This window comes from Pristiophorus japonicus, chromosome 9 (assembly GCF_044704955.1).
Source record: "Pristiophorus japonicus isolate sPriJap1 chromosome 9, sPriJap1.hap1, whole genome shotgun sequence".
NCBI classification, from domain to species: Eukaryota; Metazoa; Chordata; class Chondrichthyes; family Pristiophoridae; genus Pristiophorus; species Pristiophorus japonicus.
In genome coordinates this window covers 24,674,976-24,693,621 of record NC_091985.1, presented here as the reverse complement: position 1 = coordinate 24,693,621, position 18,646 = coordinate 24,674,976, and the positions used below count along the sequence as shown (strand labels likewise).

The 18,646-nt window shown below is 43.1% G+C and overlaps 2 protein-coding genes across 3 annotated transcripts in view; one reads left to right on the top strand and one right to left on the bottom strand.

Annotated features, from left to right (window-relative positions):
- ttc13 (tetratricopeptide repeat domain 13) overlaps nucleotides 1-16,084 on the top strand; it is a 96,405-nt gene extending 80,321 nt beyond the window's left edge. The window contains exon 24 of the mRNA XM_070889186.1: nucleotides 14,634-16,084. The gene's annotated coding sequence lies outside the window, so the exon portion shown is untranslated. The remainder of the gene's footprint in view (nucleotides 1-14,633) is intronic.
- c9h1orf198 (chromosome 9 C1orf198 homolog) lies at nucleotides 8,166-18,335 on the bottom strand. 2 transcript variants are annotated; one of them, XM_070889193.1, is made up of 5 exons: nucleotides 17,812-18,335; nucleotides 12,966-13,016; nucleotides 11,241-11,831; nucleotides 10,200-10,241; nucleotides 8,166-9,967 (listed from the first exon to the last, which is right to left on the bottom strand). In XM_070889193.1, the coding sequence occupies exons 1-4, from the start codon at nucleotides 18,127-18,129 to the stop codon at nucleotides 10,221-10,223; spliced, it is 981 nt and encodes a 326-aa protein (XP_070745294.1). In that variant the 5' UTR covers nucleotides 18,130-18,335; the 3' UTR covers nucleotides 8,166-9,967; nucleotides 10,200-10,220. The 2 variants fall into 2 exon arrangements, with proteins under 2 accessions (XP_070745294.1, XP_070745293.1); XM_070889192.1 differs by lacking the exon at nucleotides 10,200-10,241.
- Between the last annotated feature and the right edge of the window lie 311 nt (nucleotides 18,336-18,646).

The window sequence follows — 18,646 nt, the reverse complement described above, 5'->3', positions numbered from 1 at the left end:
GGAGTCGATTTGTAAACAGATATAGTAGTAAACTGATACAGATGAGGAAGGTCATCTGGCTCATTCAGCAACCTCCCTCCATATCCCCTTCCCCACCACTACCGCATCGAATTGTTAAACCATTCCAGGGTTTTTGAAGGGAGCTAGTGTTCAAACCTAGTGTTGAATAGGTAAACAAAAAGGGCTTTTGAATTCTGGTTGTCAGAGGCACTGGAGAAGATGTAAAAAAAATTTTGCACGGATGATACCAGAAATGCGCATACCTGTCAGGAAAGGATGAATAGACTGGTTCTCTTTTCTCTTGAAAAGGAGAAGGCTGAGGGGTAACCAAATAGAGATCTTTCACAATTTTAAAGATCCAGAGTGTGTTTCCACATGTGGGGAAGAGCAATACTAGAGGCCATCAATATAAGATAGCAAGAAATTAAATAGGGAATTCAGAAGAAACTTTTCTATCCTGAGAATGATGACAATGTGGAATATAGAACTTGCTACCACAGGGAGCAGTTGAGGCAAATAGTCTAGATGCATTTAAATGGAAGCTTGATAAGATGAGGGAGAAGGGAATAGAGGGTTATGCTGATAAAAGGATGGGAGGTGGCTCGAGTGGGCTGGTTGGGCTAAATGGCCTGTTTCTGTGCTGTATATTAGATGTAATATTCTAGGTAGTCATTCTCTGTTGGAAATGCACCTTTACTTCAGGAGCAGGATTAAGAGCCATTTCCAGGGTCCCTTGTGGTGGAGAAGACAGGGTAAATGCAGACTCAGTCCTGTCACTGAGAACAATGTTAACTTAAGGAAGCTGATGTTTCTGATACAAGGGGTTGTCATTTCTTCTTCTGGTTTAGTGTCATACAAATTAGGGTGCCCCACTGAGTTCCTGACCATTTCAAGATAGTGACGTACTAGGGACCTGAGCGTGTCTCCTGAGCTGTAGGCAATGCATTGATGATGTGTGAAAGTTGGGAGAAGATCGAACTCCATAATAAACTGGCAAAGATTAATTGAGGAGCTTGCTTCTTGCCTACTGTGACCAGCTTTGATAGGAAACTCCAGATTGAGGCTCCCAAGTTTGTAAAGGTGCCAAAGGGAACCTGTTTTAGTGTCACAATGATGTGGTGAGTTCACATGAATGGTACTGGTACTGAACGATGAGGGTCTCTTCAGTTTTTGCAAGACATTAGCAGTGGTCAAGTGCATCACCTACAAGAAGGTTTCAGGAAGGCTGCAGTCAACCAATTTGTCCTGATTGCACTTTTGAAGTATGGCGTGGAGCTCAGGTTCTGCTGCTGGTTGGCATTGCTCTGGATAATACACAAGCTCTGTCTCTGGTTGATCGATATGTCCCTCTAGGCATGGATGGCACGTGGCTCAAAGCTAGAGTTTTCCTCATTTTACTGGGGGTGATACTGCATCTGTTAAAGTGTAGCACAAACTTTTCAACATTGGTTGGTGCACAGGATTAGCATTTGAGTTGGGGCTGTTGTACTTTCCTTTTTCTTTGCAGAAACAAATTGAATTTTTAAACCCCTCTCCTCAGTCTTCACCCTCACCTCTGACAATAAATGTTAGGAGCTCACGGACTTCTTTGTCTCAAGATTGAGACCATCCATTCGGCTGCCTCTGTCTCTTTCCTTCCTCCCTGGGCCAAACTTCCTCTATGAATCCCCCCCTGCCCCAGCCCTGACCTCACATCTTTCTCCAGTTTCTCTCCGATCTCCCCTCATGACCTTTCCGAGCTCATTCTGTCCATAAAACCCACTTCCTGCTCCCCTGACCCTATTCCCACCATATTGCTGATCACCCAACTTCCTTTTCTGGGTCCCATTTTTAGCTGACATTGTTAATGGTTCTCTCTTCTCAGGTACTGTCCCCCTCAAATCTGCTGTCATCACCCCTCTCAAAAAAAACCCTCGACCCCTCCATCCTTGCAAACTACGGCCCCATCTCCAACCTCCCTTTCCTCAAGTCCTTGAACATGTTGCCTCCCAAATCCGTGCCCATCTTTCCCACAATTCCATGTTTGAATCCCTCCAATCCGGTTGCCTTGCCTGCCACGGTAATGAAACGGCTCTCAAAGTCACAAATGACATCCTCTGTGACAAAGGCAAACTATCCCTCCTCATCCTTAACTTGTCTGCAGCCTTTGACACGGTTGACCACTATCCTGCAACATCCCTCTACCGTCATCCAGCTGGGTGGGTCGGCACTTGCCTGGTTCCATTCTTATCTAGCTCGTAGCCAGAGAATTACCTGCAACGGCTTCTCTTCCTGTCCCTGCATCGTTACCGCTGGTGTCCCCCAAGGACCTATCCTTGGCCCCCTCCTAACCTCTGGTGTCCGCTAAGGATCTATCCTTAGCCCCCTCCTATTTCTCATCTACATATAGCCCCTTGGTAACATTATCCAAAAACACAGCGTCTGTATCCACATGTAGATTGGTGACACCCAGCTCTACTCCCTACCAGTTCTCTCGACCCCTCCCGAGTCTCAATTGTCAGACTGCTTGTCCGACATCCAATTCTGCATAAGCAGAAAATTTCTCCAATTGAATATTGGGAAGTCCAAAGCCATTGATTTCGGTCCCCGCTATAAACATAGGGCTAGACTTTCCACTTGGTGGCGAAGGCCGAAAAAAATGGACCTTGTTACAGCGATGCGGGACATATCGCCCGTGCTGATCGCCGGCTCGAGGCTCTTTTTTTTGCGATTTTCCACTCGGCCGTAGCCCAGCGATGCCAAATGGGCGATGTGATTTCTCGGCGATCTCACGATCGCCCAAAGAAAACAGGTGAATGGAAAAAAAAAAAGGCTTCCCTAGCAACACATTACTGCACATGTGCAGGTTGATTTTTTTTTCAGGTTGCTGCTCCTTCCTGCGTTTTGAGAGGTCAAGGGTCTGCACACATGCTCAGAAGCTCTGTGTGGGTCTGGGGAGAGAGAGAGAGAGAGAGAGAGAAAGGAAGCAGGTATTTTGAGCAACTCTAAAATCAGATAAATTTAAAGAATGGAGGGAGCTGCAGGAAAGTGAATGGCCAAGCCCTTCAGCGAGGAGGCCAATGAGGCCCTAGTGAACAGTGTCAGCGCGAGGTGGGAGGATCTAACACGGGGTGGGCATGGGAAACCTCCACCCAGTGCATAGTGGAGGATTTGGGCAGAGATCCCGTAGGCATCTAATGAAGCCCGGATACCGGACCAGTGCCACAAAAGATGGAACAGTCTACTGGTGGCTGCAAGAGTAAGTTGAAATTTACATTTCAAATCATCCATATTTATTATTGTTGTATGGAAAATCTAATTAGAATCTGCAATGTTACCTCGTAATCTTTAAGCATAACTAAGTAACTAAATTAGGATTAAATTATGATTACATTTATGCACCGCAACATAAATTTGAATGTTACAGTATGAAATATCTTATTCCTATGCAATGTAGTGTAAACTTAAAATTGAACATATAAATCTGTCAGTCCTAAATGTTTATTGCCAAATCCATTTGCTTATGCCGTGCAATGTTACCTTATCTATTACAGAAGAAGATATCCATCAACCAACGGGAGCAACGCAGGATGGGCGGGGACTGTGCCATGCTGCAGTCGCTCACCGCCTACAAAGAGCTTGCAGTGGCCTTGGTGGGGCCAGAAAGCCCTTCGGTCACAACCTGTGGTGTGGCCGAACCCACCCTAGAGTCATGTGAGTAATGAGAACTGTGTATTGTGCAATGTGTGAATCAATAGTAAATATTTGTTACGCGGGTAATGCAATGATACTTTAATGATATATAATTGAATTATACTATTGAGATGTACTAATGATTTTCAAATTAGGTCATGTTCGGCCGGGTGACCGCTTGTGCATATGGGCTAATGGTAATGTTTTGAGTTCTTGAAAAATTTAGAAATTGATTTGCATTGTTAAACGTTGATTATAACTTCCATTTGTCTTTCAAAGGTCAACAAGTATTGATGGAATCAACGGACACGTCCACTGACCAATCAGGAAACTCTCGGGAGGAAGAGCCAGAGGAGGAGCCAGTGCAGACTCCTGCTGCGGCTGTGCGTGAGCAGGAGGAGGAGGAAGAACAGGAGATTTTTTTTGTGGTGGGGGGGGGGCGGGGGAACGACCTGCGGCCACCTCTTTTGAGACAGATGAGGCACCAGGACCAAGCGGTGTGCAGGTGTTGACGCCAAGGTGCATGACATTGCAGACGCTGACCCCATGGTGGTCCGGTCAGCATGAGCTGCACTCGCCTACCACAGAGGACCAGATGGAGAGCTTACTTTCCCTGAACAGGGAGACGGTAGCGATCGGGCACGACCTTATCCAGGGGTTCGCAGGTTTCTCAGCCAATTGGAGCCATTTCTGCTCGCGCTTCTCCAGCTGGTCTTCTGAGCAGTCACAGACTGCTCGGGAGACGGAGGCGATCAGGGAGCAGACAGCTGCAACAAATGCCCTATGGCACGCGTTACTAGCTGGACACAGCACTGCACCCCAAGGTGTCGGGGTCTCGCTGCGAGCGGACGCAAGCACACAAGCAAGCACGGAGGACGCAGTTCCTCCTGACTCAGAAGTAGAGCCTGAGGCTTCTGCTTCTGCTCCGTTACCACGGCAGGAAGTCTTGCCGTCCCACTCTGCACAACGTCTTGGTGTCGGTCTGCGTAGATCAAAACGGGCGGGTGGGGTACGAACACAGGGTGGGACAGCATCTGGAGGGAAATGTGGTTGCAGGTAGGGAGGGGGGAGTGCTTCTCAATAGTTCACTTGTTTCTAAAATGTTCACTTGTTATTATCACTTTATTATTTTCTTATTGTTTCTAAATAGGGCACTTGTATTCAATACTTAAATGTTCACTTATCATTACTTAACTTCATTTTCCATTCTTTCTGAAATGGTCACTTGTTAGCATGACTGAAATGGCCACTTGTTCTTTAAAACTTAAATGTTCAATTTCTTCTAACGTTTTGGGGATTTTGAGGGAAGGGTGGGTTAGTGCGGGGGGTGGATGTTCATTAGTTCTTAAAAAAAAATGTTTTTAAAATTTTCTATAACTTTTGTACCTTCTCTCTTAGTTACATAAGTTTTACAACGTACAGTTTTTCATGCATATTTTTTATGTTTCCCCACGGAAATGAAACTTTTGATTAAGCGTAAAATTGAATGTTTGAATATCAACAATAGTTCATGCGAAGCGTTCATTAATGAGCTGCTGACGCAAAAGCTTAGCGGCTGTGTAACTGCCACTGGTCTTCGGGAAAGGTGTGGTGGTACCGGTGCTAGGTCGCTATGCTGATTAAGCTCCCCTTTGTCCTCGCCCTCTCCCGTCTGTTCCTCCTCTTCATCTTTGCCGGCTGCATCTTCTGTCTCATCTCCTTCTGGAGGTGGACCTGCAGCATGATCTGGCATTATTTATCCTCTCTTTATAGCTAGGTTTTGCAGCATGCAACACACCAAAATAAACTCTGCTACCTGATCAGGGTGGTACTGGACGCTGCCTCCGGAATGATCCAGGCAGCTGAAGCGCTGCTTTAGGACTCCAATTGTCTTTTCAACGATGCTGCGAGTCGCTATGTGACTTTCATTATATCGTCTCTGTGCTTCAGTGACAGGATTACGCAGAGGGATCATGAGCCAACTGGCACGCCTATATCCTTTATCCCCCAGCATCCAACCGTGACCTTCTGGCTGATTGGCAAACAGGTCAGGGATAGCACTTTCACGTAAGATGTGCACATCGTGGATGCTGCTGTTTGATTGTGGTCGACAACAAGCTGCACATTTAGTGAGTAGAACCCCTTTCTGTTACGAAACACCGCCGCGTTCTTTAAGGGTGCTTTCAGGGCAATGTGCGTGCAGTCTATTGCTCCCTGCACCTTGGGGAAGTCTGCTATTCTCGAGAAACCCAAAGCCCTCTCAGTCTGTGCCTCCCTGGTCATTGGGAAGCTTATGAAGTCCATCCTGCGAACGTAAAGGGCTTCAGTCACCTGTCGAATGCAGCAGTGTGTAGCATGCTGAGCGATATGGTAGATGTCGCCAGCTGAAGCCTGAAAAGATCCCGATGCGTAAAAGGCGAGGGCAGCAGTAACCTACACAATGGACATGGTGCTGGAAGGCTGCAGATCATCCTTGACGAGTTGACATATCTCATCGATGACCTCCTTCCGGAATTGCAACCTTCTAAGACAAGCATTTTCAGACAAGTTCAGGTAGAATTGCGTTTCCAAGTACCTTCGTTGGCTATAAGGTCTCCTCCTCTGTCTTCGTCTCCATCTACGCATTAATGTGCCACCTCTTCGATTGATCCTTTCAGTAACCAGTGTGTGAGCAGTTGCAATTAAAGGCAGGGAAAGCATAGGCTCCATAATCACTATCAATAATTACTTTCACTAATTTTAATAATCTCTCTACTCTTTAAGCTATATACCAGTCAGTGTGATAGGCCCCAACAATATCATTAAATAACTTTACTATGTAAAAGCTATTTACTAAATTATTCCAATATGAGATCTATTTAGCATAAATAAGTTGATAATACCTATTTATATTCCCTGTCCCAAATTTGAGTACAATTTTCTTCAATTTTACTCTCTAAATGACTCAACTAATTCTCCACCCTTCCTCCAAAGTTAAAAATGGCATCCGTAGTGCCCATTTCCTTCTCTTGGACCCTGAAAAAGCAACTATTTTTCAGCACTCTTTTGGGCCTTGCATTGGCCCAGCGAAGTGCATGCTAGCTGCCGAGACTTGGGATGGGCCTTGTGTGGGCGATCAAAGTGGAAACTTGGGGGGCCTATTTTTCTGGCGATGTTTTGGGCCTAGTTTCCACTTTTTGCTCAAAATGGGCGATAGAGGTTCGTTTTGGGCGATGTGAAGTGGAAAGTCTAGCCCTTAGTTCCCTAGCCACCACCTCCATCTCTTTCCCCAACTTCTGTCTGAGGTTGAACCAGACTGTTCGCAACCTTGATGTCATATTTGACCAAAATGAGCTTTCAACCATAAAACCGCAGCATAACTAAGCCTCAGCTCATCTGCTGCTGAAGCCCTCATCCATGTCTTTTGTTACCTCTAGACTTGACACTTCCAATACCCATCTGGCTGGTCTCCCACATTCTATCCTACGTAAACTAGAGGTGATCCAGAACTTGGCTGCCTATGTGCTAATGCGCACCATGTCCCCATCATTCCTGTGCTCGCTGACCTACATTGGCGCCCACTTGAGCATCCCTGATTATAATCGCTCAACCATTAGAGGACTTCCCTGCTTAACCCTCTCCACTTCTTTCCTCATTAAAGCCTACCTCTTTCATGAAGCTTTTGGGCACCTACCCTAATTTCTCTATGTGGCTCGGTGTCATTTTTTGTCAATACTCCTGTGAAGCACCTTGGGATGTTTCACTTTGTTAAAAGCGGTATATAAAATACAAATTGTTGTTGAATTCTGCAAAGTTGGACTTTGCCACCGGTCAGATATGCAATGTCATGTTTTGATGACTATGCTTAAAGCCTACACCATTTCATATTGTACTTGAAAGATTTCTGTTGGCTTTAAGTGGACATCTAAATGAGGGTTTGATTCAATAGAATACATAGTTGAATGGTGCTGACTAAGATAGATATTAATAGATTGACCAGAACCAGTTTTTGACTGAATAATGCATGGTTGAATTGAAATAGAAAACAACAGAAATACTCAGGTCAGGCAGCACCGGTCAAGATCCCTTCCTTAGCATTGTTCCGTACCCAAAATGTCTGTCCTTTTCCACAGATACTGTCGAACCTGCTACTGATTTTGTTTCAGAATTACAGCATTTTGCTTTTTGGGCATGGGCTAAATGATATCTAAAATTTGTAAAGGTCAACTGTAAACAATGAAATGAGTAACTACTAATAAGAAAAAAAAACTAGGTAAACTTTCACCAATGCAATGGTACTTTATCAGGTGTAAGCATTTTTGAGATTATTCATAGTACAGGCTGTTTGGGGAAGAGAAAAGATTACCACATGAACTACCCCCACCCAACTTTGACAGGCAAAGCCTACTTGTTACCTCTGCAATGATTAGGTGTGTGAGAGCCTGTGGAACAGCTGGGCTTATAACTGCAGCAGTGTGTAGAGTGGTGAATTGAAAATTAATGTAGTTCATTAGAATAAACCACGACATAGTATGGTGGGTATTGTTAATTTATGTGCAACACAAGCTGCAACATACATAATGCATTTCAGTAAAAATAACATTAATCCAGCTGAGAACTACACAATTTTACATAATAGTTGGCACAGCTGATTGGATAGGCAATATATTTAAAAAATAGCCGTGTGGAAGACAAGTACCCTATGATACAAGAAAGACATAAGCAATTAACATTACATGACAAACATCTAGTCTACAGCATTTACAACTTAAGTGCAAGAACAAGGTATGTTCTCTTTAATTTAGTATAATTCATTAGTTACACAGAACAGCCTCCGAACATGATTTTATATTCTATTTTAATCACTTTCTTATAATTGAGGTTATTAGTTGTCAGACGCAAGATGATATAGTATTTAATAAAGTAAGTGGCTGGCTGTTTCTTGGCTATTTAAATCTGCTGTACTGTTATTGTTGAACAAAGTTTTATAATTGTAGTGGATGTAATACTGAAAGCATATAAGCAAATGTTTCGAACACATTTTATTGCTTTAGTGTAGATTTTTATAATGAATGTGACATTCATTAATATCCAAAGTAAGATGAGGAGAAATTTGATTTTAGTGTTTCATATCCATTTTTCAAAGATATAATACACTGGAACATTACTTTCTGTATCCATGTGACCTTTTGAGCGATGGACCTATCTTTGTTAAATTGACTTTCAATTTATATGGACTCTTAACTATTAAAACTCATTACATTTGGACCAGAGAACAGACTCCCCACAATCATTTTCAGCTGAATGAGCCGGAGATGAAGTAGTTCAAAAGGTAGCATTATGTGCACATTTTGGGGAATGGTACCCATTTTTACTGAGAAATGTGATTTGTTTTATATCCATTTTTCAATGGCAAACAAAAATACTGGAATGTTACTTTCTGTAAAATGTCACCTGATAGTTGATCAGTATAGGCGGGGCTAATTCAATGTAAAAAAAAATGTACGGTTATCATCACACCTTGGGTACAATCATTCCTGGTACAGGAATCTTGCCACCAATCCACTTCACAGCTTCATGGATACTATTTTTTTTACTTTGGAATCCCATAAACTAACAGTTGTTTTATTTATAAGACATGGTGAATTAAGTATGCATGCACAAGTATAAAAACTCATCTGCTGGAAAGACCTAGGATTCATGAATTTAAAAGGAGATAGCAACTTTACTGCTACATACTGCTTTGGGTTTTATTTGCAATTAGCTTTTGGACTTGAAAGTCCGGACAACATATTTATTTCCTTTCTTCCCTCCTGCTGATGCGAGGTTCTGAGAGTGTCAGATTTGGCTACTAAATTTACCATTTATCACGTGTGGGCCGAGACAACCCATCCTATCCTCACTAGACATCCATGGCAATACCATTTCCAGAAGGGGCATGGAATAGTGGCTTGAAATGTATATATGTATCCCACATGAGAAGCATGAGGGTAAACTGATTCCATTCAATGTGTGTATACCCATACAGCTATAATATCTTTAAGGGACTATTTTTCTATGTAAATACAGCAAACAAACATTTCATACATACTGCAAAGTGCAACAATTATGTACAAATCTGCAATGTTATCTCCTTAAACGGTTAATTGGAAAGATGACTGCGGAGGACTCAGTTGAGCAAAATCTACTGCAGAACTTATAATGGAAGTGTTAGTTTCATAATCATAGGCCAAAAAGGTGTTTTTTTGGTTGAGAGGAATTGTGAAGGAAGCAGAAGGTATTACCAATTGTCCAAGAAGTCAAACCCTGTCTTTAGAATGGAGTTGCTTGTATTAATCTGTAAGGGGAAGAAAAGGATGATATGAATTAATGTTCCAGCACCACTTCCAACTTTTAATTTAGTCACCCACACACACAATTACTGGTATTACATAGAATTAACAGGCCATTTGGTTCATGCAGATGTTTATGCTCCACACGAGCCTCTTCATCCAACCTCAGCAGCATATCACAGCCAACCATCAGTTCTAACGATTCAGAGCGATTAGGTCAAGGGAATTGTGGCTCACCTGCTGTATAGAATAGATGAATCAAGGGCTCCAGATCAAGTTCTGAAAAAAGGATGTCTTCAAAATTAACTTCCAAAAAAGGAAAGCTATGTCCACGCCCTCACCTCAGCAAAAGGACCCACAAGGGTTGAGTCACACCATTATCTGGTAAACAGTCTTGCAAGCCAATTTATCAGCTTAAACAGCAGAGTACAGTGACATCACTTCACCTATTAAGTCCACTGCATTACAATTACATAACATAAGAAATAAGAGCAGGAGTAGGCCACTTGGCCCCTTGCGCCTGCTCCGCCATCAATAAGATCATGGACTCAGCTCCACTTCCCTGTCCGCTCCCCATAACCCTCGACTCCCTCATCATTCAAAGATCGGTCTATCTCCACCTTAAATATATTCAGTGACCCAGCTTCCACAGCTCTGAGGTAGAGAATTCCAAAGATTCACGACCCTCAGAAGAAATTCCTCCTCATCTCCATTTTAAATTGGCAACCCCCCCTTATTCTGAAACTATGCCCCCTAGTTCTAGATTCCCCCACAAGAGAGTGAACATCCCCTCTGCATCTACCTTCTGAGGGGGCTTGACAAGTTTCAATAAGATCACCTCTCATTCTTCTAAACTCCAATGAGTATAGGCCAAACCTTTCTTCATAAGGCAAACCTTTCATCTCAGGAATCAACCTAGTGAACCTTCTCTGAACTGCCTCCACTGCAAGTATATGCCTCCTTAAATGAGGTGGCCAAAACTGTACCCAATACTCCAGGGTGTGGTCTCACCAACACCCTGTACAGTTGTAGCAGGACTTCCCTACTTTTACACTCCATCTGACACTTCATTATCCTTTCCCACTCTGGATGGTGGTTATGATCAGTAAAACTCTCAAACAATTATCAGTATTTGAAATGGGGCATGTATAATTTGAAATGGTTTTTAAATTACTTAATACTACCATTCAATTTGACATTTTCTCCAAAGATGCACAAGTAATGTTACCATTATACTCAATGCAAATTCACAGTAACCCACATAAAACCATGGTCTACCTGTGAGAAAAATGGTGTATCAGATGCACAGGAGTCATCTCTCTCTTCATCCTCAGATTCCTTTGCAATAGTCTTTTTATCTGGAGATTTCTCAGTATGGCCAGGAATGAAAACATCATCGACACGGACTGAAGGCTGGCTTACTCGAGGCTTGTCTAAGTCGATGAACACAGATGAGACACTGGTGTTGATTATTCGCTCCTGCTTCTTCATCCAAGGTTTCTCAGATTTATTTTCATCTTTCTCCTTTGATGAAGACTCCTGTCTTAAGTAAGAGGGAAGTGGCTTTTCTCCTTTCTCCATTGACTTGATTTGACTTGGGGTTACACACTGGTAATCAGACTGATCACCCTCTAGTCTGGATCTTTCCGTGCTCAGTTTCCAGAAGGATGACGACTCTTCCTTTCTGATTTGAGCAAGACCATCTGTGCTTGGTGTCTTTCCATTTTGTAATGGTTTGATTGGCTGCCCCCCCTGGGATATTTTATGTTGATTTACTTGGGATGTCTTGGCTGGTGGGCGGTGCTCAATCGGTGCAGAAACCCCTTGTTCTGAAGCAGCAGTGGAGGCAAAGTTGAATTCCATCTGACTCTGTAATTGATAAATTATTTGAACTTATAAAAGGGAAAAGTGAGTCTCGGGAGAAGTACTTTTTGTTTAAAGTTTACAAAGAAAAGTGTATGCACCAAAATGTTCTTTGCTGTTTTTACAAGATTTTTCTGCAGTGGCTCCATAAAATGAGTGTCGGCCCAGTTATGGTCACAAGCCCCAAACAATCCTGGAGCCCCAGTCCCATGTGAAACCACGCTATAGGCTAGGTACTCTGCATTCTGAACCTATAGTGTGCTTTCCCAAGTTCTGTCTCTCTAGGTCAGGTCTCAAACCACAATGCCTCAACCTCCTCCATTTTGGGATACAGGGGTGCTCGGTGATGACATCACCAGAGTGACCTGGCAGGGAGAAAGGCAAGATTCAAGGGTGGACAAAAGATTTCTGGTAAGTATGCTAATTTTCCTTAAAATGGAGAATTACTTTGAATTAAAGTACCCGCCCTGCAATTATCTTTCCATATAAATCTTTCCAATATAATAAAAGTATATAACTGTATTGTGATTAAAAATGAAACATATTTGGCAAACTGCAATAAGTTTCAGTTAAGTAGTCATATACAGCTGAAGCCAGACTGTAGCTGCAATCCTATTGAACAATTCATACAACAATCTCAAAAACAAAAAAGTTAATGAGATACAGAATACAAGCTCTCTCTACCTGATGCGATCTTGAAATCTACCTCACATGCCTAAACAACAGGAATGCCTCGGTGGTGACTTGATATCAATGCATCACCGTTGCTCTGTGACCAGACACAAAAGATCAGTGGTTTGCAAGAACGTAAATAATAATTCTAGCCTCAGAATAAGATTGACATGAGAGTTGTTAGTTGAATTCATTAATTGTTCTAATTTCGTCATGTAAAAAAAAACTTACATTTTTTTCCAATATTGCAACCCAAATGTCCATATTGCATGTATTTTCATTTTTTAGTACTTCATGATATCGAGGAGAACTTTCTCCCCCAAAAGGAAATGTTCAAATTGTTCTTGTGTGCAGTAACAATACTGTATGTAAAAGTGCTGTTTATTTTATATTGGATTTTGTTTTGTACATTTTATGCAAAAAATCAAGTGACCAAATTTTGTGTCAAAGAAAGACTGCATGATTTACCTTAGTTTCCCACGAGAATGGAGCTGAGTGTTCATCTTGCCATGTAATATCCTAAAATGGTAAAATATAAAGTTAACAAAATGCATTTATTACAGCGCCTTTCACAACCTCAGGACGTCACAAAGTGCTTTACAGCCAATGAAGTACTTTTGAAGTATCGTCACTGTTGTAAATGTAGGAAATGCAGCAACCAATTTGTATACAGCAAGGTCCCACAAACAATAATGGGATAACAACCAGATAATCGATAATATTGGCCAGGACACCGGGAAGAAGTTCGCTGCTCTTCTTTGAATAGAGTCATGGAATATTTTAAGTCCACCTGAGAGCGCAGACAGAGCCTCGATTTAACATTTCATGTGAAAGACAGCACCTCAATATTGCACTGAAGTGTCAGGCTAGATTATGTGCTCAAGTCTCTGGAATGGGATTTGAACCCACAACTTCCTGACTCGGAGGCGAGACTGCTAACACTGAGCCAAGACCGACACCAATGTAATGTGTGGAGAAAGTACTGGAACTTTTTGCTGCTTATCCAATTTATTTTCTGCCATGTTCCGTCGCCCTTTTTACTCTTCATTTCACCAGATTTAATAAACCAGTCCTCAACTATTATATTATTTTAATGTATCAAAGCAAAGTCCAAGTATTTCCTTTCAACATTGTAATAGCCTTTGATTCCCACATGGAAAGACTTGCATTTATATAGCACCTTTCACGACCACCGGACATCCCTAAGCATTTTACAGCCAATGAAGTACTTTTTTTTTAAAAAGTTACTTTTGTAATAGGGTCTTTGAAGGACAAAAGAAATATTTTGTACACAAACTCATCTCAAATGGAATTGTGTTTTCAGTCATGGTCAGGTCTCAAAAATAGATTATTGGCCTCAGTTCATACCTTAAGCCTTTGTGTTAATGCCCGACCTTTAAGAAAAAATTGATTGAACAAAGGGAAATATGCCTTATCCCATAGCATTCTCAGTCGTACTTCACTGCATGCCACACAGGGCCAAATAATGCTCTGTAAGGTATCATTCCTACTTAACTTACCATCTGTAAGAAAGTGCTGAAAATCTACAAAGGATTCTGCATTTTCTTTTGTTTGATTAGTTCATATTCTGTGTAAGTTCCCCGTTGTGTTTTTTTGATTCCTTCATATGAAATAAATCTGACCAATGTACAGTGGACACAAACTAACTGCAAATCACTTTTCAATAAACATTCAACATTATATTATTCCTCTGCCACTGAAATATCATGCACTTCAAGGACATGGTGTGCACTGGGTAGTTGTTCATTTGGATAGTGTCTGTCAGCAGACAAAACTGGCCAAAAACTAAAAATCTCCCACAGGGAGCTGAAACAGATTGTATACGCTACAAAGCAACAATTAATACCCTGGAAGAAAAGAAAGGAGAGAAGAAAGATGGGGGGTAAGGGAGCCAAAGGGGCCACCTTTCTGACTTCTGCCATTACCATTTCAATTCAGCCATCATCCCTTTTGTCTCTCTAATCTCTCCTGCCTTCCACCCTATCACAGACCTTGCCTTTTGTTCTTTCTTCCCCTCCCCCTTTCAGTGCTTAAGAATGTGATCTTTTCGAACATTCGGCAGTTCTGACGAAGGGTCATCGACCCGAAACATTAACTCTGTTTTTCTCTCCACAGATGCTGCCTGACCCGCTGAGATTTCCAGCATTCTCAGTTAATAATATATTGTAAACAAGGCACCCATAATCAACGATAGATCTACAATACTAATTGGATGAGCATGTAAAACAATTAAACCTCTACTCATCGTCATAGGCTGTCTCTTGAAATTGAGAAAGACTTGCTTCCACTCTGAGTTCTCAGGTGACTGTATAGTCCAATACAGAAATTACAGACTCTGTCATAGGTGGGACAGACAGTCATTGAAGGAACGGGTGGGTGGGGAGTCTGGTTTGCTGCACACTCCTTCTGCTGCCTGCGCTTGTTTTCTGCATGCTCTCAGCGACGAGATGCTCAGCGCCCTCCTGGATGCTCTTCCTCCACTTAGGGCAGTCTGGCCAGGGATTCCCAGGTGTCGGTGGGGATGTTGCACTTTATCAAGGAGACTTTGATAGTGTCCTTGAAACGTTTCCTGGGGATCGCTTGCCATGTAGGAGTTCAGAGTGGAGCGCTTGCTTCGGGTGTCTTGTGTCGGGCATACGGACGATGTGGCCTGCCCAACGGAGCTGGTCGAGTGTGGTCAGTGCTTCGATGCTGGGGATGTTGGCCTGATCGAGAACACGGACGTTGGTGCGTCTATCCTCCCTGGGGAACCAGCGCAACCTTCGGTCGCCTGAGGAAGAGAGTGTTTGAAGACCAAGACCTCAAATCTGGCACGAAGCTTATGGTCTACAGGGCTGTAATGATACCCACCCTCATATATGGCTCAGAGACCTGTACCATATACAGCAGACACCTCAAATCGCTGGAGAAATACCACCAACGCTGTCTCCGCAAGATTCTGCAAACTTCTACTTAATTGCAGATGAAAATATATTGTTCTCCAAAACAAAAATTACTCATGCTTAAAAGATATCTAAATAATAACTAGCAATATGTCCACATAATTTAATGTGCTTCCTAACTTGGTGTCTTCTGCAAACTTGGATACACACTTCTCTATTCCTTCATCCAAGCCATTAATATACGTGACGAAAAGTTGAGTGTCTGGTAGATTCCTGGGGAATACCACTTTTCCTTGCATTTATGCAAGCCTTTTCTTTTAGCATGATACTGACTCTTAACTCATTTGTTGACAATGATTGCTTAACTACACAAGTGGAGGGTTTGCCTTTTAGGGGTATGTACAGATTTTGTATCTTACGAAATATTGCTTTGAATACTTCCCACTGTCTGTAGGTTTACCAATTAACAGTTCAACTTGGTTTGTGACTCTCCCTAATATCAAATTCAATCATATTTGTCACTATTTTCAAGATGTTCCTTCACCGCATGATTGTTAACTTATTCTGGTCCATTGCTCATCAATAAATGCATTAGGGCCTGTTACTTTATCAGTTTTAAAACATATTGTTCTAGAAAACTACCCCAAGTACATTCTAGAAATTAATTGCCTTTACTACTTAAGCTGTTCTGTTTCTTCCAGTCTGTGAAAATTAAAATCTCCCTTTATAACTACACTGTTTTGGTACTTGCTTCCCTGATTTATACACCCCCACACCCACCAGGAGGTTAGTAAGCAATTTTTACCAGAGTCTTCTTGCATTCTTGAACTCTGCCCAGTGTTTCCACCGCCCGATTACTCATACTGAAGTCCCTTTTTTCTACTGCAGTAATTGTGTCTTATCAATACAGCTACTCCCCCTCCTTTCCCAATCTGTTCTAGAGATCTAAAACGTGGAATATTTAGCTCCCAATCATGCTCAGGTACTATAATCACACCTTTAAATTGAATTTGAGCTTCTAACTCACTTGTTTTATTTCTTATGCTGCACGCATTTGAGCACAGAACTCCTATTAGGGTAACTGTCCGCACAATGCCCTGCTGATTTTTTAATTACGATAGCGCAGACTTCCCCCTCCCCACTGCTTAACTAGTTTAAAGCTTTCTCTACTGCTCTATTTACTCCTTCCGAAAGGAAGTACAACTGCTCTTTCAAAGTGCCAGCTGGTTTTGAATGGCCTGCTTCTGTGATCAAGGGGTATGGCGTGAAAGCAGGAAGTGGGTACTGAAGTTTCATGTTCAGCCATGAACTCATTGAATGGAGGTGCAGGCTAGAAGGGCTGAATGGCCTGCTCCTGCACCTATTTTCTATGTTTCTATGATTCCATGAATGGTACTTCTCCAGTTTAGTTGAAGGCCATTCTGTCTTTACAGCTTTCACTGGCTCGAAAAGTGGCCCCAGGAATCTGAAATCCTCCCTTCTACATCACTCTTCCAGCTACGCGTTGACAACTACAATCTTTCTCTTCGTGTCTGGTCCAAAAATTATTACCCTGGATGTTCTGCTCCTTAATCTGGAATTTAACTTCTTGAAATCCCTTTGCGGCACCTTCAACCCAGTTCTATCTATGTCACTGATCCCACATGAACCGCGCCCTCTGGTTGCTTGCTCTCCCGTTCCAGAATAACTCTGCGATGTCCCAAACCCTGGCATCTGGGAAGCAACATACTATTTGGGGCTCAAAATAAACTATCTACCCCCGACTATAGAATCTCTCAATCACCACTCGCCTATTGCTACCCCCCATGGGTAACAACTTGCTCTCCAGTGCCTGGAGTCTGTTTGTAGGAGCTTGTGCGCAAATGAGCTGAGGTTATGAAAATCGCTGTATTTTGTTTACCCACCTCCATGTCCAGCCTACCTTCTATGCTGAAGTCTTAACAGTGGGGCGTAAACACACAACTTTCTGGCTCAAGAAGTGCCAACCACTGACATTTGAAAAGGTTATACCAGCCAAGAGATTTTAAAGTTGTCTAAAAGTTTATAAATTGTGAGAATGATTAAATCATAACTGGCAAATCCTGTTGGTAGTTTCCTATACATCATTATCCTGTATATTTTTAACAACTTTCTTAAAACGGAAGGCAAGGCTTTGAGTAAAATAAGACAGAAAACCATAGACAGAGGTTACATTGCAACAGACCCAAGACACATTCCTGACATAGTGCGGATTGGGGGGGGAGGGGGGAGAAATGAGTAAAAGCGGATTAACCCTGCAAACTGCATTCCCTTTGTTGGAAAACCGCCACCTATTTTTAAAGGGCTTTGCGACCGGGCTCATTTCCTTTGCTATTTTTAAATGGTGGTTATGACAGACAGGACAATACCAGCGTCCCCCTCCCTTCCCTCACCTCCTCTCCGAAGTGCACAACCTTCTGGCCGCTCTGTAGCTGCAGCCGCGGGTAACAGACCGTGTCCTGCCGCGAGCTCCGGTGCAGGTGGTAGCGGCCGCGGACCTGGGGCTCCACCATCCAGTTATCGATGATCTCCTCCTGCTCGCTGGGCTCCAGCTGCTCCCAGCGCGGCCCGTACTTCTCGCGGATCTTCTGCCGCTCCAGCATAATCCTTCTGGCCATGGGGCTGATGGAGGAGAAGTACTCGAACTTCTTCTGTTCCAGCCCATTGCCGATGGTCGTCGCTGTCGCTGCCGCCGCCGCCGCGGATGCCATCGCTGCAAATGAGGACGAAGAGCGCGAATCTTAGCGCCGCTCGCTCGCTCGCTTATTCACTCATTTACGCGCATGCGCAAGCCTCCCTCAACCGTCACTTAATCATGCGCAGGCGTGAGCTTCCCATCACCCGTTATTCATTCACGCACGGGCGCCAGGCTCAACTGTCACACGGGAGCCTCGCTCAGGCGTCACTCGCTAGTCACCCTCAACCGTTACCCGCGCGCGAGCCGCAGCCTCTCCACCCCCCAAACGTCACAGCCTGGCGCGATCGCGAGCCCCAAGTCGACCAACCCGAGCGCGAGTTTCTCCCCCCCCCCCCCCCGGGCGGGTTGTCAATGAAAGACAAAGAGATTCCAGAGTACAGAACCAGCCATCGGGTAACGCCCCCCTGTGCTGCACGGATAGAGCAGGAGGTGACAACATATAGGGAATATTTCCACTCCATTATTATTCCTTAAAAAGCGTTTTTTAAACATAGTGAACACCATCATCCCGCATTAAAGAATCATAAATC